This window comes from Centruroides sculpturatus, unplaced genomic scaffold, assembly GCF_000671375.1.
Source record: "Centruroides sculpturatus isolate CEXI.00-Female unplaced genomic scaffold, Cexi_2.0 scaffold1594, whole genome shotgun sequence".
NCBI lineage: Eukaryota > Metazoa > Arthropoda > Arachnida > Scorpiones > Buthidae > Centruroides > Centruroides sculpturatus.
The window spans coordinates 21,988-43,907 of NW_019386093.1; the positions used below are offsets into that span (position 1 = coordinate 21,988).

A 21,920-nucleotide genomic window follows, 5' to 3' on the forward strand; every position below is an offset into this window, starting at 1 on the left:
TTTTATAAACCAGATTGTGTTAGAACGAATTTTTTATATTAAGTTCTCTAAGCTCTAAAGGATCAAATTCTGAATTGAAACATATCGGTGCTGCAGGCCTATACTGTTAATTTCTATAATTTTATTTGCGTTTGCATATAAAAGATTATTTTAAACTACAAATATTTTATTTATATTTAGTGTTAGGATATTCGATACTTCGCCGATTAATTTAAAGTTTCATGTAAGGTTTTTAATAATGCATGAACAATTAATAAAAGAAAAAGGCTGATTTATATTATAATCTCGTATAAATAAGCCGAAACGATAGAAGAAAAAGGCTTGTAATTTGAAATAATTTGAAAAGAAACACAACCACATTGAAATGATTTTTCTTCTAGCTGAAGATTACAGAAAACAACGAAGTGGCTTTTGAAATACTGTATATATCAGCGCATATATTTTATACAGGCCGAAATGATTTTGTATTAGCTTGATTCTGTTTTAATTTATTAAATATATATATATACATAATATAATCATTCTATGGCAGGAATTACAAAGGTCTACGAAGTGTCGATTAAATGATATGAAATTCTAGATTGTTTTCGGCGATTATCTATTAGTTTTATATCAAATACGGCTTAATTTTGAAGCTATTTTGATGCAAAATTCTTTATAATTTGTCCGTAGTTTATCGTACAAGCTTAGAACTCAAATTTATTCCAGTTTACGTGACTCATCGCTAATAGAGAACGTGGCACGAAATATGAAACGCTGACAAAAAGTTTTTGTTAATTCCACAAAGAAAAATGATTAGAAAAAAATTCTTTTTATAGCTTATAAAAGATGAAATAATAATAATTTCTTACTTCACTTTCTTCGATACTCAACTCTGTGTAACTTTTTATTCGCGTTTGTTGTTCGTATTTGTCACGCTTGAGTTATCACATTGGATATATTGAAACTGAGATTTTGTTTAGCTAATCGATTATTAAATCGATGGAGCAAAAAAGAGAAACTTTGCGATATGCTACTATTAAAAAGCTAAAGGGATAAATCTATTTAAAATTCGCTCAACACGGTTAATTGAATGGAATTTTCGATTTTATTTTAAAAAGTAATAGGAGAAAAAAGTTTTTTATACCATTTTACCATTCATCTTAAATGTCGTTTACAAGCGATAAATCATTTTTAATCACGAATTTTTCACCGAAAATTGTTTTTACAATAAATAACAAACGTTTTAAGTTACTTCACTTTATTCACTGTCCTTTTTTTTTGGTAACATTTATGTTAAATTACTGTTGGATATCACTTATTACACTTACAAATCCGTGTTATATTCGATGAAAAGTTTATTGTATAAAGTAAAATAAAAGTAAAATTATCTTAAATTTTTACTATTCTTTCCATCCTCGACATCAAAAATTGTAGTACATTAACATAATACTACAATAATTAGATCCCATTCTATATATAAAATTTTACAATAGTTCAATATCCATCATTATGTATTTGATAGATTATTATAAAAGTTTATAAATAAAATAAGGCCTAATTAAAATTATATAAAGTTTATGTATAGAATAAGGCTCTGTATACACGAATAACATTTATTTTTTCATCTAACATTTCATCTATAATAGAGATATTTATTTGTATTCATCTCTATCGGACGGTGGTTACAATTATACAACAACAATAATTTTTACGTTTATTAATGTATTTTAGACATATTTTATTGATAAAAAACAATTATAAATAAGTATTTTTTTTAAATACATATCAGCATTACATCACGAACGAGTGAGGAAAGTAGGAAAGAGGCGGAGTCTGAGTTAAACGGCATCGCAACAGATGGTGGAATCGTTCCCTGGTGATAATTACTAAATGAAGGTTGAACGTTGACTTCTGGAGTCATTTTATCCTCATTGTTGCTGATGGATGACAGGTATCTTTAAATTCAATAGAAGGTCTATTCTCTTTAAACACAAGTGGAACGAACTGAATACTATTTATACCCTTAACGCTGCCACATCTCTCTTCCAAATTCACACTCGTTTCGATTATAATTTGAAATTTTTATTAATATACATTTTCTCTACAAGTTTGGCTATAGACGTAATATAAAAATTGTGACGAGAGATAATATTTTATATTATTAAATAAAATTCCTCTCGCTCTCGATACGAGTCGCGAGTTAAATATTTTCATCGCTAAGGTCTTCCTTTAAATTATGGAGAACGGCACCGAGAAATTCGTAATTATTTTATTTATCGGATAATAGGAGCAGCATATATGTATAGGGTCTTTAAAGAAAACGGGAACAAACGCTGTGAAGAATAAAAAATAAATAAAAAGTTTGATGCGAACGAGGGTCAGCGAACCATCAAACGCACGCGTATATGCACAATTTCCCTCAACAGCACGTGCAGAGGAGCTCAAGTTCTAATCACAGGGAGTCGCACATAACGGTAGTGAATGATGTACCGCAGCCTGTAATCTAAATAGCTCATAGTCTACAATCAGCGACTGCAACCTGCCTTTTTGCACAATAGGACTGGTGACAAGTCTTTCCTCGCCGGTTTTTGTTTTTAGTTCGCCGCCTTTATCCCCTAATTCACAGTCACAAAGGAGACGTTACCGAGTCGGCTGAACTTTCCAGACACTGTCATTTGCCAACCATTCTCACCCCGCATTTCTAAACCGATGATTAAATTCAATTGCTTGCTATCTCCTCTTGCCTTTCGGGATGTAGTTGGAGTGGTGTGTTGGCCACCAATTGTTTTCGGCTCGCGATGTTGACACAGTAAGCCACCCGGTCTCTCATTACCCATCATTTGTGGTCTTCTAAGGTGCGAAGAACTACGACACCCCCGCTCGCTTAATGGACCAACTTAACTCACTCGAGTTTTAGTTGGAATGGGTTTTTTTTTTCTGTTGGCACGACTTTAAAAATCATTTACACGTGTTTAAGAAGCTTATTCTTTCTCTACGGTTTCTGGAAAGAATCTCACTTAGTAATTTATGTGGAAAAATCCCGAGTGGGTTTGTAAAGGGTGAGAACCCTATACAGTTTCCATGACGACGAGAATGCTGCTTGGGGCTCGGATGAAATAAAAGTGAATCGGTAGTTGATGCACTATAATTAAACGTGATTTTTCATTAGATTGTGTAGTCGCCCGGGGTGAGAGTTTCTTGAGTTGAAGACGTCATCAGTCGGATTGGAACCTGCCGGAAGCCACGTCACTCAATTAGTATTCGATTACTATAAAGTTATACTTTATGGAAGTTTACTGCCGACTCTTTCCTGTCTCCTTGCGAAGTCGATAATTGAGCCGTCCCTATTTTCGTTTTCGGGGAATTTTCTACAATATATTTACAAAATGTTTAAAGGGGTGGAAGTGTCTAAGTAATTCTCCTGTCCGATTAGGAGTGGCGCCATCTATTGTAAGGAAAAGCAATTTCCTCAATTTTAACGAAAGAATCTTTTAATATTTTCCAACATTCTCGGAAAATAATCATTTTTAGTAACTGCTTAATTTGTTTAAGTACGCCGTAAAAATTTTATTAAGAATTTTTTCAAATTTACTGATATTTTATAGCATAGACTCGATCAAACCAAAATCCATCCCAATGGAATCAGTTGTCAAATTGTTGGCTTTTATCGATCAACCATGTAAGTGAACTTTCGATTCCGGCATTGGTTACTTACCTTTTCCAGTGGAATTTGAGAAAATTCAGTTTTTTCCTATCTCTGGGCTATTTTCTCTTCAAGGGCAAGAGATCAAGCGAGAGAATCTCATCTAAACACTTCACATTTACACATCGACGATTTCGATTGTGTGCTGGAAATAGACTAGGATGGAATTTACTTTTATTAGGTAGGCACGGCCTTTACGCCTAGTTAGGAAGTTTTTATAGTCACTTACCTAACATGCATCGTTACATCTTGAGTTAAAATATCGAATCTCAATGAAAAAATTCTACTTCTGTAATGAATCGAAACGTAAAATTTGTCTTTGTTTTCATCTTTTTTCTCCTATAAAAATTCAGTAAATATATAAACATAAAATATTGAAGATCGGCAAGATTGCATCGACGACTCCGAATTAAAAACTTAAATTACAATCGAGTAAGGGATAATACAAATTACTTCATTAACAATGAAACTTCTAGCAATTTATTGACATTCTTACTGCTATTTTTATTCAATCCAATTTCATTTTAAAGGCTCAAATATTATATCATGGTTATATCTTCAGTTAACTACACAGAAGATCCTCCAAAGATTTATATTATTATCGGAATATATTAGAAGTCCTATAATTTAAATTTCTGTTATAATGAGAGATAGATTTATCATGAATAAATATTGAAAATATGCTTAAAAACACTAGAAAGTTATTTAGAATATATAAATTGTTGGTGGTAGACGGTATTGAAAGAAAAATGTTTGGAGCACGTAACGTGAATAACTGGAAAACGTGATCTAGTGATCGCCATAAGGATTGTAACTTGAAGTTTACACGAATAGAATACAATAAGAAATAGAAAGTTTAGGGATTGTTTAGCGATTAGGGTGTTGCTGCCTCAGACAAACAATCGACAGATGGGTATATCATCAACATCTGCAGCAGAAACTATTATTCGCTATTTTTTTTTAATTGTAGAATTGAATATTATAAGTATATATTTATTTTAAAGAATATTTCATGAAAGCATGGAGCATTAAAAGAAAGTTAAAGCAGATTCGTTTCTTCAGAGTTAAGCTGATTGCAATCATATTCTGATCATCAATTCCAATGATTATCACTACTTCAGAACACAGGGTATGTCAATCGCACTTTTCACTCAAGCCACAGTAACAATTAGACCTCGGGGAAAATCTTTACAGACAGCCACGATTATAGACTCAGTACAACAATGACAAGTTGAAATAGTTCGACGAACTTAAGATGGCCGTCAATGTATAATGCAAGCAATTTTGAGACATCAAACAGTATAAAATTTTTGAGTATGTAACTCTTAAAGTCCTTATTTTAATCATTGATCAGTGCACTTTCATTCTGTAAAGTGACATTTTAATATCGCGTCGAACTTGTTTGAAATCGTCTACGAAATATCACGGCGTAAAGAATGTTATTTTTGAAACAGCTTAGGTTCGAGATAATCGTAATGCCAAAGCTTCGACTTACGAGTCAAAAATTTCTTTAATATGTGACTTTATCCGCGGTGTAAACAGTTTAAGGAGATAGAAGTGCGTGGGGTACAGCAAGGTTGCCACCCGGATTGCTCGACACAGAACAAACTTGTCTTTTTAATATGTAGCCCATTGTTATAAGGGAAGACATTGCTTTATTAAGTAAGATAGCCCCGAATAGTTGACATAAATGTCCTCCAAGCTTGGAACTGGTATTGTGATATCGTGAACCAACATAATAATGGGGTAGAGAACAATAATTATCATCCTAACAGAATCTGTTATATTACGAAAGCCAGAATAAGAAAATGGAAATGTTTCATTTATATTATTTAAAAGATTATTAAAATGCTTCTTTAATATTATAAATTTCTCTTATCGAGTGTGAATTCTGAAGATAAACTTTCATTTCAATTATGCATATTATATTGTGCTATTAAAAAAAAAAAAACAATATACGTAATAATAGTATAACGATTGGGAAGATATAAGAAGCGTATTTATTTTATTTTATTTTTTGATTTTGTATTTTGGAGTCTGATGACGTCAAATATGAAGAAAAGAAGGAACAATATGAGTGAAGCGAATGTAAGTAATTCTAGACTCTTTCATCTGTTTTTCGACGCAAAAGTTTCGTCACTCGTCAGCCTATGAGCTAAGTAAGCAGTCGATTTCTGTTATAGGTGTCTTCTTACGTCAACTTCTGTGGTAGAAACAAACTTTCCTAGAGTAAATATGAAATCCGAAACATTGAACCAAATGTAATACTGGCGGCAGAGAGAGACAGAATATTACAACCTCATTCAAATGCTAAACTCGTCTTAAAGTTCTCCCCCCTCGTCAAATCTTACTAGCTTATATAAGTATGCATATAGCCCGAGAGACGTGTCTCTAATGAATGTTATATAGATTAATATTCATTTTAAAACATGTTTATGACGATATTAAATCTTAATTACTTTATTTTTCTACGTTTTAAAGACTTTTAAAACGGATAAAATTCCGATTAAAAGGCTTTAAAATTATCATTTTAAAATGAAAAAAATTTTTTTATTCGTTGTTAGTAATGTCTAGAATGTAATTGGTTCTTTTTATTTTCGGATCGTGTATAAGAAGACTTAAATAAAAATTTCTATTTGAAAGTTTTGATAATCGCCAATTGGTTTGAAACAATTTCAATTTGTTTACGTCATAATTGATTTGGAAATTTAATTACGTAATTACGAAGTTAATTTGTGGAGTATAAAATCGGTTTGAGTTTTAATACCTGTAAAATATATTAAACGATTGAAAGAATCATGAACGAAATTCGAGAGATTTCTTTCTTCTTTTTTTATTTCTCTCAATTTCAAAATATAATGTTCTGACCAATGAGAGAAGAGTCGTAAGAAACAGGCGTTACTTCCGGCAAAAGTCCGGACTTCCGGTGCTTGGTGGGTGTCGCCATTTTTGTGCCGGGAGAGGGGAATTTAGGGGGGAAATGTTTCTTTTCTCTCTTTTTCATGTCGTATCGATGTCGTTTGGTGATGTTGGTCATTTGTTGGGGTGATTTATCAGGAATAATCCAGCGATTGTAGAATGGACTTTTCCTATATGAATGGGGAGGATGTGGCCAGTCATCGCATCCCACAATACAGCACGTTTGGGTCGCTATCGTCAACGAGGATGCGGAATTTTCGTTCGGGTACGCTATCGCTCAGCGATAAAAGGGGCGTCGACTAGGGACGCCTCCACTTTCCCCCTCGTGTTATCGGCAGCCATTCCACGCCTGGCAAAAATTATCGCTCGGTAGCTTCAGATAGGGCGAAAATTATTGACGGTTTGCATGCTCCCCTACTTTAGCGTTTCACTTGTCTTCCCTCCCCTTTTGGTCATTTCGGGATGTCATTTATAATCCACAAACGTTCCGTCTTTGTTTTTTAAACCGAGAGTAGTGATAATAAACGAAAAAGCGGACCCGCTGCAATTTGCTTGCTCCCAACCTCGTAAAAAAGTTAAGTTGCCAAAGCTGCACCGATAATGAACATGAGATGGTGTTAATTTTAACGTTTCTCTACTCTTTTCCATGTCGTTTTATATCCTTTTTGCTGATTTGCCTGCCGAGTTAATAGTCACCATGTCCGATTCATCCTCCTTATCTGACAGTTGACTATGTTTAAGTGGTTTTTGTATCTAATATCGGAAGATTTAAAAAAGTTAGTGTCGCGCGAGGAAATTTGGTTAATCGTCTTGATTTTAATTATTGTTCATTTTCACATTGCCGACAAAGAAGCAGATTTAACGTTTCTGCAAATAAAAGAGTTTTATTGGAGATAAATGTGTTTTAGCAGTTGGAATTTAAGAATATGCCAAGCTTGGAAATCAACTTTTGCTGCCAGTCGGTAAACACAACACGAAAATTCTCTTATCTTCCATCTTCAATTTTAATTTATTTCAAATTAATTTCGTCAAATATCGATTTCAAAATAGGTGCTAGAGAGGGAGGTAGATTTCACAGATAGGATAAAAGTTCATTAAGAAAACTGTAGTTTTAAAAAAGATTCGAAATCATAAAGTAAATTAGACGTCGACTAGACGCCAAAGGAAACAAGCCATCGTGAAGGAAAATTAACCTATTATGTAAGAGGAAAGGAAAATTACGAAGCAAAAAAATTGTTAAGAAGTAGTTAAAGGTCTGATTGGAGTAATGGAGTTTAGAATTGAAAGTTGTAGATATTTAAGAAAGATAAAGGGAGAGTGGTAAAATAGAAGGCTAAAAGCTTGCTAAGATGGTGGAGTGTGTAACTAGAGCCATTACAAAGAACATAAAGAGCAAGCAACAATGGATCGGTAATGAAGATAGAAAAAGAATAGAAATAAGATTACACAAAAGTACAACATCTCGGTTGGGTTTTGATTTTTAGGAATTTCGAACCTTCTACTCTTTTTCGACATGGATTGGGTTTAGCAGACTCACCAAGCCACTCGCTTCTTCCATCTAATCTTGCTAAGAAATGAAAATAAATACATTATAATTTAAAATAATAGGTTGGACTAAGCTGAAAATAAATATAAATCTAAGTCGACAGAATTTAACTGTAAAATATTTGAAAAATTCCGTAAAGAAATGCAAAGAGAGAAAAATTGTAGAAGGAAAAATATGAAAAACGGGGATTGAATCAGAATGAAGAGCTGTCGTAAAAATCTATGGAAGACTAGGATTAAATACGAGGAATGCTATCGTGAAAAGACATAATGTAGATCTGCCTTAGGCTCTTTTTAAAGTTTATTCACTTTTTTCTTTTTATTCAATAACGTATTCTGAGGAGTTTAAGAAAAATATTTCAGATTTTCTCACAAGAAAATGGTTATTGTCGCAACGACTTTTCCCATGTCGAATCTTTATCGCTGCTACTGTGATGAAGATTGTTGGATTTTTATTCTAAGGAAAAGAAGTTCGACGTTTGTCAAAAGTTAACTGAAAGATAAGAAGTCAATTCCTACAAAAACCCAAATAAACTGAAAATAAGTAATTAAGAAATATTTTCAAATTCAAATTCTCCAAATTACTTTAGACTCAATCGTTTTTTTTAATGGCAATTAATTATAAAAGAATTAAGCACTTCTTTCATATATAACTTATATTTCAATTATTTAATCATTTTTAAGTTTAATATATTAAAGCATAAACCCAATAATTCATATATAAAAATAGAAACTTGCCGTTTAATTAAAAGTTTAAAAAAATAAAATTAAGAAAGATACTTTTAAAAACTTTTTAAATATTATATTAAAGAATTCATGAGATTAAATCGATTTTACTATATAAAAGCATTAATTATAGCATTTTAAAATAAATATATATTGTCTAAGATTTAATATAATTCTGTAGCTTATTACATTTGTATACAAAATACTCCTTTTATACATTTAATAAGCTTTTATTTTATAAANATAATTAGATCCCATTCTATATATAAAATTTTACAATAGTTCAATATCCATCATTATGTATTTGATAGATTATTATAAAAGTTTATAAATAAAATAAGGCCTAATTAAAATTATATAAAGTTTAAATAATTGAATTATATTAATCCCTTCGGGATTTAAATTAATCCTCTAAGCTATGCATTTTAATTGAGATCGCTGAAGTTAATTTAATAAGGTAAATGCATCTGAAGCATTCTGATTTTTGGTTAAATATTCAACAGAGAGAGAAGTTTCTGAAGCTGAAATGAATAAGAAATTTGTCATAATTATTTAAAAACCCAAATTAATTAAATTATAGTTAGGCCTATTGGTTTTTATATATGATTACGAATACCATACGTGAACTCTGAAGTTCAGGTAGCATTTATAGGCTAAAAATGAAAACAAAGTTGTGCTGGATAATAAGATAAATTTATTTATTGATATAATATAGTATTTAATTTAGAATTGTTCTATAAAATAACTCTATTGATTATAATAAAGAAGAAAAATTTAATTCTGCAAAGAAATTTTGTCATCTCGAAACATTTTTCTCATTTGTTTTAGCCTTTAATTTTTGATAAATATTGAGAAATTTTAAAGTTTTACTATAGATTATAGGCCTAATGCTTACGCCTAAAGAAAAATTAAGTCAAATGATGATAATATAAGTCAGTATTTACAATTTAAATGACAAATCGTGGTGACAAAGTGTGTGTCTGAACAGTTTAAATGTAGATTATTAGCTGTGTTTGGTCAATATTTAGGACTATTTAAAAGTTTTAATTTGATATTTTTTGTAATAAATTAAACTATATAGTTTAAAATATTTCATGTTTTTCAGTTAAATTAAATTGATGAGTTCGAATAGTTGCTTTACACTTATAGGAGACTCGAGTCTACGATGTAATGTAAGAATTGATTTTATTAATAGAATTTGATTTTAATTTAATAATTTAAATGTATAATTAACAATTATATAGTTTGTAAAGTCAATATTCAATTGAAGTACAATCGGATAGTGACATTAAAACTACTGTACAAAGTTGAATAGTCGACAAGAAATCAGAGGTGCTTTTAGAAACGTAATAAGAAATTTAAAAAGAAACAATTATATTGAGCAATTCTGAATATAAAATTTGCATTATGTAATTTAAGTTGTAGGCTACTTTTTTTTTTCTAAGACACAAACTGTATTAGGACAGCAAGAATTTAACTATAAATAAACGAAATTTTTTATAATTGAAAACGAGTTATTTACCCTATTGCGTTGTTCCCATTATCAAAATAAAATTGGATTGTTTAAAATTTTATATTTTATTTGGTGTGAAAAAAATATCGAATCTATAAAAATTAAGGTCTTTAATCTCAATGATAATATTTGTCTCGGTTCTTTCAAGGATTTGTTTTTTGCTCTTTTATAAAAGTTGCAGAGCGAAAGAATCCTCATTGTTTGTCGTTGTGTCAATAACTCCTATTTCGAAGGCTGAACTATTTAACAGCTTTTTTTTTCTATTCTGCCGTATATTTCTCTGCATTGTATAGAATGGACTCTGCAGCCGGAACAGATTTTGCTAGTGTTATTCTAGCTGTATCATTATGTCCCGCCGTTGTTTGTTGTGGAACTGTCAGCTGTCCTCCCCCGCACCGGAATAAGGAAGCACACGTAAAGACCCTTCCTGTGTCCCGACTACAATTGACCACAACTCTTACTTAAGAGTTCCATTTTGTGAAACATAAATATCAACCGAATCTGCCATATACTGTTCTACTTAGTCGTCTATAAAATATGTTAGTGTGTCGTGATGTTGTGGCCTGCACATTTTCAATTATGGTTAGAAGACATTTCCATTTATAAAATAAAATATTCGAATTATATTTTTACAATTAATTTATAAGATTTATTCGACTTTGATCGCTTCTTCGCTTGATATAAAGTTAATTTTCTTAAATATTTTTGAGTTTTAACAAATTTTACTTAGATTTATCGTTCTTATAATAAATGAATGTTTAAAATTTTAAGTTTACAACGAAATAGCAATTTAAAATATGACTTATTAGCCTAAACTCCATATTTTAAAGACATTTACTCGATTTTTCTTCCAAGTTTATATTCATTTTAAACTCCATTTCCATATATCACACCTTATTTATCTTTCAAAATATGAAAAAGATTATATAGTGTAATATAATTATATGTATTATTTCGCATTATAAAATGAAAAATATGGAAATAAAAGAAATTTGAATGATTAAAAAGACGAAAATGCTAGCGCAGTTTTCATTTAAATAAATTGGGTCTCCATTATTGTCTGCTAATTAATCTTTAAAATATGAGTAGCATTTACATCTATTACCTATTTAAAATTAAATTTTATGATCTCGAAATTATTAGGCTACTTAAAATTTGGGAAATTAAATTAAAACTATATCCGTATTAAAATAATGTAAAATTTTCATTTGGAATGTTTCCTATAATTTGAAATATAGATCATTTGGTTCTAGGAGTTATCAAGAACTAAGCACATTCTTCTAATGATCCTTAGAGTTAAAGATCACGAAAAAATTTATAGAAAAACGCATTGATTTAGGTAATTTAAAGAATAATTTTTATCTTTTAACACTTTTCATAATATTTGTTTATTTATTTCAACAACTTAATCATTTTAATTCATTTACATAACTGATGATGACAACAATTCTTTTCTATTATTTAGGTGCAATCGAGTGAAAATAGAAGAGGAAGAATGTGTATATAAAGCGTGTGTAGGTCTATATACTTTCTACTAAATGTACAAATATTTAAAGCCACTTTCTATATTTTTACTTGTATATAGACTAAACAGTCTAAGCCTATTCTACAAACAATATGAAAATAAATAAATAAATAAATAAAATGAGATTCGATTTTTAATTAAACAAATTGATATTTCTTTCAATAATTTTATAATACAATTTTAGTTAGGCCTACAGAATGTATATACGTTACATTTTCTGAGTATCGGACTGAATATTTTTCAAAAAATGACCGAAATTATCAGATAATTAATAGGGAATTAGCTATCGTTCTATTCATCATTTAACACATTTTATATCGTAGAAGCTTCTTTAAATTAATGGCTTTCGATTATAGAAAAGGCCGATACTTTATCTACTTTCTGCAAGAAATTATTATATTAGAATCACAATTTTTTTTACAGCATAAAATATTGTTCTAAATTCAATAGTAAAAGAGTAAAAATTAGCATTTTTCGTGTAAAAATCGAGAATAATAGACTTAAAAATCGATTTTGTTTAAGAGCTAGAGCATTGTTCTGTCATTCAGTTTTTCAAATTGAGGACTTTAATTCGAAAGTAGGATAAGAGGTGTAAAAATAATCTTAAATCTCTGTTCGAATTTAATTAATTTATTATATTATCCCAAAGAAAATATGTTTCAATTTGTTTTTAATTAATAAGGCAATTATTGAATTCTAAATTAGATCAATTTAAATGAAAAGCAAACTACATTCTAGAATATAAAGTTCTCGATTCGTACCCCGAGGGCCTAAAATGGTCTATACTTACATTCTCATGTTCTATATAATCGATATAGGTTTCGAGGTGTAGGTATGGGAGTCCGACTTCCCATGTCCAGGGACCTGTAGGGAGTAGATTTATAAAGATCAAAGTGTCAAATAAGTAGAGATCGATCCGATATAAAAAGAATTGTATCCACAACACGCCTTCAGGAATTAAAACATCACAAGGGATGCAAAAGGCCAGGGAATATTTGCATTTAGCTCATGTTTTCGTGCCGATCATATCGAAAAATTTCGTTTTAAAAGTCGTATTTATCATGAAAATAATTTAAAGAATTATCGGCAATGTAATTAAGATGATCGCTTAATATTAAATATTATAATATTTAGTAATTTGTACAGAAATAAATGCATAGGTCTACGGTTCTTATTAATTCGTAAATAACTCTCGGGGTTATGTTTAAATGTCTTTATTTAAACTTTATAGAAATATATATATGTATATTATAAATATAAAATAAAATAATATAAATTTATTAATAAATATTTCAATTTTATATTTTTTAAATTCTATATTTTATATGTTAAAGTTCTGTAGAAATTTCACTTATTCTAATTCATAGTTTGGATTATCTATTGACATATTAGGCCTAAATTTGTTTCCTTAATTTAAAATGAATAGATTTATCTAATCTTACGTTTTCGTTGATCTATGAAATTTCTTATAAATCTTTACAATATTTTCATTATATCTTTTAGGCCTATTTCATTGAGATTTTCTATTTATAAAGACTTCAATGAATTTTAAATATGGCTTCTTCTATTCTTAAAATTCAATCTTTTTATATTACAAAAGATTCAAATTGATTTGAAGTTAATTTCGTTTTAAATTATATTATTAATGTAAAGAAATATATTTTGTATTATTCACTAGCAAATTATAAGAAAAATATTAAACAAAATTAAAGGTATTTTATTTTGTATTGAGTTTGGATAAGAAAGTAAATATATGGCATTTCTGTTATCAAAAACTGTACGTAAATTGGCCCATTAAAGTTCCAATATATTATTGTATTATTAATCCAGGTTTATTTGCTAATTATATTAATCAATGCGTTATAAAACAACTTGTTAATTCGTTTCAAACTTATGTATATACCTATAGCCTATGTTATTTAGGCCTTTCTCACTCGACTCTATCCCTTTATATGCTGTATATATATATTGTATAGGCCTACAATTAACCTTTACATATAAATAAAATTACACAAAGGATAATAAAACAATAAATTCTAGATAATTTGAGTTAGAATACACTGAGATTAGCATTGGATCCGAACATAGAAAAAAAAATTAAATTAAAAGATATTTATAAAGCCTATAAAGTTATAGCCTATATATAAGTAGCAAACTTTAATACTCCCCTAAGTGTGTATAATTTGTAAAATAAAAACTTCAGTACGAATATGAAACAGTATTAAGATGCTTAGTCTATAATTTCTGTCTAAAAACACCATACTCCTTCCTAGTTGTATATAGGCCTACTTTATATCCGTTTAGCTACGTTTTACTCTGTGTTTCTTTTAGCAAGACAAATACAATTATCTTAATAACTTATAAAACGTAGCCTATATCGAATTTCTATACAAAATTCTCGACTGTATATATGCTTAACGTTGTATTAGTTTAAGCTATTCACACAAGATGATAAATATCGATCATGACATAAAGAATAAGAAAAGAAGTCTTTTATTGTGTTAGTCTGTCTCACTTTCCCTATTACCCTTATTTATATAATAATATGCAGTGTGACCGAGTGTATTATAAAAGTGAATTTAACATTTGTGCGAGTCAACTGAAGTTGCTTTCTTATATTACTATTATTGTTTTAAAGTTTGATAAATAAGAATCCGTATAATGACATAATGTTAGGTTTAAAGACAAAAGTTTTTAGGAAATAATTCACACCCGTTAGACCTATTTTATTTCCGAGGGGTAAAAAACGTAATTGCTAAATTCTAGTCTGGAGATAAGTTTTCTGGATTCATAATGGATCCAAAGCCAACAGATAAACTTACAGATCAGGTGTCGATAGATAAATTTTTTATGTGAGATGGGCGTCATCAGCAAGCAGTTCATCACCAAAGAATATCATCTGCTCGAAAGAAACGACATTTTTATATACCCTACCCGCACTTAATAATCTTCAAAATCTGCAAAGAGTGTTGCGTATTATTTAAAAATATATTTCTGTATATTAAATTTTTTCCGTTTGTAACTATTTCCCAACAAGTTTTAATAAAATATCATCTCATAAATATACCCGGAGTGATTTTTATTGAGATGCATCCATGCTTGAAAAGCACAGCGGGTATCAATCCACATTAAGGTCAGATTTTCTAATTCAGAATAGGTTAATAGCGAATAGGTTTTTGTCGGCGAGATGTTAAACTTTTTTAATCTATTGTAACTACACGGCCTATTAAATCGTGTCTGGAATAATGTATAATTTTGGATAACGTATACGGTTATAGGTTACGGAGGTGGAGCAATTACGCTAATCTTTAGCTAATCAAACAATCGTCTTCCCGTGGCAAAGGGAATATGAAAGAGGCATTATATTAGGTATACAATATCAATTTATATTGCCGCTTGACAGTAAAATCTGGTTTCAAAAAGCATTTCGAAGGTCAACATGTAGAAAAGACAAATTCTTTTTGTCTATCTTCGTTCTGATTGTCATTCCGAAACCAGACAAAACTTTCCATCAGCTTCCAACCAAAGAGTCCCCCAGGGGAAAATGTTTTTTTCCTCCACTAGAAAGATAATTATTTCCGCTGAATTTCGAGGCACAGACCACTCAGCCGAGACCGACCAGGTGAGACGGTGGGCGTCATCCCCCACAAGGTCACAGGTGACACGTTGCGCATGCGCCACATCCTCTACATCCTTTACGACTTTTTCTACTTCTTCTTATATTAAAACATATTTACGGCTTTTCTTCTAATTCAATTTAATATGCATCTACGACACGAAGGGCTGCTTTATTTAACATGCCACACAAGCTTCTAAGCATAAACTTCTGGCTTTTAATCCATTAAAAAATTCGTTTTATAAGTAAAAAAAAACATTTAAAATAAACAACTCGTTTCAAATTTAAAAGTTACATCTACCCTTTCGAGTCGATTAAACTCAATTAAAATTTATATTTTTAGTTAAATTGCATTCGTTTAGTCAAAAAGTAGGGTTTATAATGCGTTAAATTTTTTTTAAATTAAAAATTTAGGTTTAAAACTACACTCGTTTATATTTAAAATCATCATTTGACGACTATATCCTGTATAAAAAATTATTTTCAATAGATATTTCCTAGTTTAGATACTAATTGATCATTAGCCAATTGTTTTTATAGTTAAATAATAGTTGTAAAAGCTATTCAAATTGGCTATTTCCTTAGATTGACGAGCAAAATAAATCGAAAATTCTATACCAAATTTTTCAAAACTATTATTTAGGTTATGTGTGTGCCTTATATATATATATATATACTGTATATATACATATAATACACAAACACATTATATCCGGTGACACACCTTCTATTGTCTCATTGGTTGTTACAGTGTTGTCCTATCGTTCGACTTCCGCCAATCAGCGGAAACAATAGCAGTCACGTGTCATAACCATCCGTATACAAAAGTTAGCGGGTAATAATGGTATATAATGAGGATGCAATTATCTCAGAATGGCATTATTAATATATGTTAATATGACAATAAAGAAGCGAGTATATTTTTTTTTTACAGATAGATCCTAGATAATATATAAAAGATTTAAAATAAATAAAAGACATCAATCTAAAGAAAATTGTTCAAGTAACTTTTGAAAGCTGGAAGGAGAAGCATTTCACTCTTCTGCGACAAGTTTGGTCTGTGCAAATATTACTTTTCCTTCACCCAACTCGAAAAGTCATTAAAGATTGCATTCAAGTTCACAACAGTCGAGAAGTGAGCAGAGAACTCTCCCTCAAGGCTATCTCTATTGCTGTTTGTTTGGTAAACGTCGAAAAATATTATTTGACGTCCCATTCGACAGCTTTGAAAATGAAGCCTTTATGATTCCAACCCATATATACAAGAGAATATTTTTCAGAAAATAACACAATTATTGCCGCTATTTTTTTTTATTTATTTAACATTTTTGTTTTAAGCATCGCTCTTTTATTTGCACACATTCTCTACTTTTCTTTCCAACGATACAAACGCAAACACACGTAACTATAGGTAATGACGGTTTGTCGTGACAAAAATCAGTTAGTAAAATTTAATTTGAAAATAACTTATTAGTCAATTCACAGTCGACAAATTTAAACCTTGAATTAGCCTATTTAATATTTTAAAAATAATAATATAATATAATTGCGTGATAAATTAATTAGCGAATAAAACAAACAAGTGATAATTTTTACAAAAGACTCGTGGTTAGGACACTCGAATTTAGGACCCTTTAATTAAGTTTTAAATATTTAGGCCCGGTTAGTAATTTTATAAATTCGGTTTTATTAGACTGGATTTAAATTTGAAATCAATTAAACATCGTTGAATATAATTTTTTAATACTTTATAGGCCTAAGAGAATGGTTAACTAACGGGTGATATAATTTTAAAATAATTATCAAATAACTTTTATATTATATTTACTTATTTCTACAAAATTATGCCTATGAAATTAATGTAAATAATAAATATATAATTAATATAAACACACATACGATAACGTTTTAGTGGGTTTAAGTTTATCTATCAAACAATTAAATACAGGATTTTAAAGCATTTGTATGGCGTAAATTAGAGGTAAAATTATCGAACCACTGATTATAGGCCTAGTTGTATGGACTTTTTTCAGTTAATATTAAAGCAGCAAAAACTTGACCTAATTCGAACTTGTCAAATTTTTTTGTAATCTCGGACAATAATAGGCCTATCGATTGGATAGACGTGTTACGAAAAGAGAAACAATAGCCGGGCTGCGTTGACAAAATAGGACAAAAACTCGAAGTTTAAAAAATGAATAAGTAAATAATGAAAAGATTTGGAAATAAAATAAAATAAGTAGATCGAATTATTCAATTTCTATATTTATCGCTGTAAAATAATCTAGAAAATGGAAGGAAAAAAATTGAAATTATTGGTTTTTTTGGATGAAAATGTTAGGTGAAGTTAATGCAGGCTATTGATTGAAGTATCAACAGGTTAAAAGCCTGACTCCATCCTGTTGCCACTGTCAAAATAACAAAAATCCAACGCGTCAAAATAAACTGTTGCTTCATCTTTAAGCCATGGGAGAGATGATAATTTGGTCTATCGATCGGCTTTATAAAGGTATGAAAATAATTAAGCAGACAATAAAGGCAGACCCATTAAATTAATTCTCGTAGAAAGTTAATTAGGCACATATATACACACCTAAATTGGGATATTGTATGTTGATAATATCTCGTCGGTGTCAATAATGATGGGAATAATCAGACAGATTTTGCTGCATTGATTGTAATTTCTAAACGAATACAATACGTACAAATACTATCTACAATCGTACAGAGAGTTACAATACACAGATCAGCTATGGTACAAATCCCTCCTAATAGAAGGAAACTCAAACACTTACGGATCCTATAGGCTGTCTCTTCACACATCGACTCCTGTCTCAGAGGCCTTGGCTCGCGATAGACAAGCTGATAGTCCGAAAAGATGATGAGGCGACAGAGATTGGGCAGTTGATACTTGACTATCCAAGCCTTGCTCTCGTAGACTTGTAGAACCGTAATTTTCGGCCACTCGCAGGAAGGGGTTAAGAACTAAAGAGGGCGAAACGGTGCTATTGTGACGAGACGGCTCATACAGGGACGGCGAAGACAGACCGTAATTGGAAGGACCACATCCGCAAGACATGAAACAGGTGGGCACCTGCAGAGGAAGATTCGAGTACAAGGACGCTGCACTAGGATAAGTAGACGAGTTCGAAGTGTTAAATGTTTTAAACGGGTTTAATAGAGATTCGGGTGGTGGAGGTGGTGATCTGGATGTTAGTTTTCCGCCTTCGTGTTCGTTTCGTTCGTCATTGGGAGAAAGTCTACTAGATGCAGCCGCCGACGCTGTGGATGTCTCTCCTAATTGCGGAGCGAAGGGCGGAATAATGGCTGGTACTGTTACAGGTAAGCCCGTCGGGGCGAAGAATCCTCGGCTGAAATTCATACTGAGATAGTCCACAGGTGGCATGTAAGGTATCGAGAAAGGAAAACGCTCTTTTTTCAACAAGTTCTTTGGTTTCCTACGTGGCTTGTATTTGTAATCGGGATGCTCTTTCATATGCATGGCTCGAAGTCTTTTGGCTTCTTCGATGAACGGTCGCTTTTCCGTGTCGGTCAGATGCTTCCATTCAGTGCCCAACCTCTTGCTAATTTCCGAATTGTGCATTTTGGGGTTCTCCAGAGCAATCTTCCTCCTTTGGGCTCGCGACCACACCATGAAGGCATTCATCGGCCTCTTAACGTGGACTTCCCCGCTACTGGTATGACGAGTGGTGGATAAATTTAAATCGCCATTACCTTCTTCTCTCACCTGTTGATTCTCAGAGAGTGTCGCTTCTCCATTGCCGGCCAACCGACCATCCCATAAAACTGCTAACTTACGAAACTCCAGTTTGTCTTCCTTCCAAGACCGCTGATCCAAATGATAACCCGCCAGACGTCTTCGCTCGACTGTATATAACGGGAGGTACACGTGGTGGAGCAAATGTCGATGGTTGTCTTGGCAACAAGAAATGTTAACCAATCGCAAGGTACAACTGGTCTGAGTCCGCCCGACTGTGAATAATGCGAGGGTAAACCCATCCTATTGGTCGACTCTATTCTGAGCGCGCCTCTTGTATCTACTTTGCTTACACCAAGCTTTTTATTGCGTTTTTTTCTGCTGTTTTTATTTGTTAATCTCTGTAGGTAAATTAATCTGCTTTCTTCTCTTTCATTCATTATATTTTCGTTTCACAATAAAGAAAAACGAATTAAAAACAGGCCTGCGAAATTCTTTAATCAAGCCCATAATATTCTACGAATTTCATTCAATTTTTAACTTAATAATTTCGCATGAACTTTATCCGTTCTTTTGATTAAATCAAAACAATTGATTTCGTATTTTCAATAAAATATAAACATAGAATAATACTTTTTAATACGTTTATTTTTCTCTTCAGAAAAATCTCAGATCCGAAAAGAAATCGGCTAAAGAAAACCTGTTTAATATCCTAATTATAACAATTAAATTATCAATAATTAACTTCCATACGACTTCAGGTAATTTATTATAGCGTGAATCTATTAAATGAATCTACGACATAATACTTTTAGCGTTTAAAACCTAAAAACATTAGAAATAAAAAATTTCTAATAAAAACATAAATAAAATCCATGTTTATTCACGTATTTCAACTTTCTCTCCGAAATTTCTGATGAACAAAAAAATGGTCTAAACTAAAATTTAAGAAAAATAATTTTATAAAATGTAGCATTAATCAGAAATTAAGTTAGATTGTAACAAAATACAATAAAAAATAAATATGGCCTAAAATAGGGCTTATTCTGAAGCCCTATCTTAATTATACTTATTTACTTTTATGCCATCTTAGTTCAAATGAAAGATATTCTTCCTTTTGCTACAGAATTTTTCATATTATTATTATTACGTTAAGGATTAAGGGCACTTATAATTTCGATTTATATTCATCAAAAATAAGTTGTCCTATAAATAAAAAACAGTTAAATATTTAACTCGTATAAAATTTATTTAACATAAAAGAAATGAGCCTATTCCTCCAGTCACATTATTTTTCTTAGGTGTAAAATTTAGAATTTACACCCGAAATTTAGAATTAAGCTCCATAAATTTAAACTAGGCCCATATATTCTGTAGTAGACTGATATTAAAATTGCAGAGACACTCGCACAGTTAAAGTAGGCCTATCTGATATTCGATAATCATCTCTTGATGATCTGAACTGAATTCACATTCGATATCAGTTAGAGGTGGCATTTTTATAGAAAATAATTTAAGAAATTTAACTCTTTAATCGATTTGTTTACAGATTAAAGAAATTGTTAACAGATTAAAAGGAAAATTAACAAGATTGGGTAACTAATAGAATGATTCAAAAGACAATTTTGTTACCGTTTAAATATTTACTTCGTAAATGAGAACCATGCCTCTTTTGAAAATAAACGATTAATTTATCTTCTTTCATTATAGTTTAAGTATATGTTTGTACTAAAAATAGATTAGAAACTCCAATAAAATATTTAGAGTAGAATCTAAATAACTAAAACGATTAAAAAGAAATTAAGCACGAACCGTCACGTTTGGGGTCTAATGATACGGGACACGTGGCCTTCTATTGCTTCCATATGCGTTTATCCAAAGTGCTTAACAGATGGTAAACTTTATGCTTTTCTCCATTGTAAAGTCCTTTAGGCTTTACGCTTCCAGGAGATTTGTTGATAATAAAGAATATATATACATATAGAGGCGTATAGAAAAGGCCTACATATAGCCTATACCTCACAATGAAAAGATTGATATATTTAAAATTAGTATAAATATTGTAAATTATAAAAACTAATATCCAGTTTTAAACTATATATTTTCCGTTTATTTAATTGTTGAGCCAGTAAAAATATATTAACATATAGAATATTGTTAAGGAATCCGTATACCTATAGGCTGTATTGAGCAGAATATAGCTTTATAGAACAATAAACAATTGTATTAGATTACAATATAGAATAATAATATTGAAAATAAATCTGGAAGCTGAGATTAAAAGTAGTGTAATATTTATTTTTTATTTTTCTTCTTGTAAATGTTAACTTAATATTTTTAAAACCTTTTAAAAAATTTGTTTAATTAATAATAAATGGAGAGAATATTATTATTATTATTATTATAAATATTGTAATAAAAATTCTTTTAGAATTATTAAAAATTGATTCGAAAATAATTCATTCAAATATTTAAAAATTATTATTGAAATTATTAATACAATTTTAAATTGAAGCATTATTATTGGTATTAAATGATTATTCAAGTTGTCAAAAATCATTCAATTTTTAAAACAAAATAACTTTATATTTACAAATTATATGTAGGCCTATTAAAAAAAAAAAAAATGATTATTGTTCGTGTCACACTTCTTTCTCAATAAATAAAAAATAT

The 21,920-nt window shown here is 30.3% G+C and overlaps 1 protein-coding gene and 1 long non-coding RNA gene across 2 annotated transcripts; one reads left to right on the top strand and one right to left on the bottom strand.

Annotated features, from left to right (window-relative positions):
• Positions 1 to 5,719: 5,719 nt before the first annotated feature.
• Positions 5,720 to 11,993, top strand: LOC111613546. Its single transcript, XR_002754783.1, has 4 exons — positions 5,720 to 5,773; positions 9,981 to 10,047; positions 11,642 to 11,727; positions 11,854 to 11,993. It is a non-coding gene; the product is annotated as an uncharacterized LOC111613546 (long non-coding RNA).
• A 265-nt stretch (positions 11,994 to 12,258) lies between these two features.
• Positions 12,259 to 19,309, bottom strand: LOC111613544 (transcription factor Sox-14-like). The gene is made up of 2 exons (XM_023354894.1): positions 18,325 to 19,309; positions 12,259 to 12,294 (listed from the first exon to the last, which is right to left on the bottom strand). Exon 1 carries the CDS (start codon positions 19,194 to 19,196, stop codon positions 18,345 to 18,347), a length of 852 nt encoding a protein of 283 aa, XP_023210662.1. The 5' UTR covers positions 19,197 to 19,309; the 3' UTR covers positions 12,259 to 12,294; positions 18,325 to 18,344.
• Between the last annotated feature and the right edge of the window lie 2,611 nt (positions 19,310 to 21,920).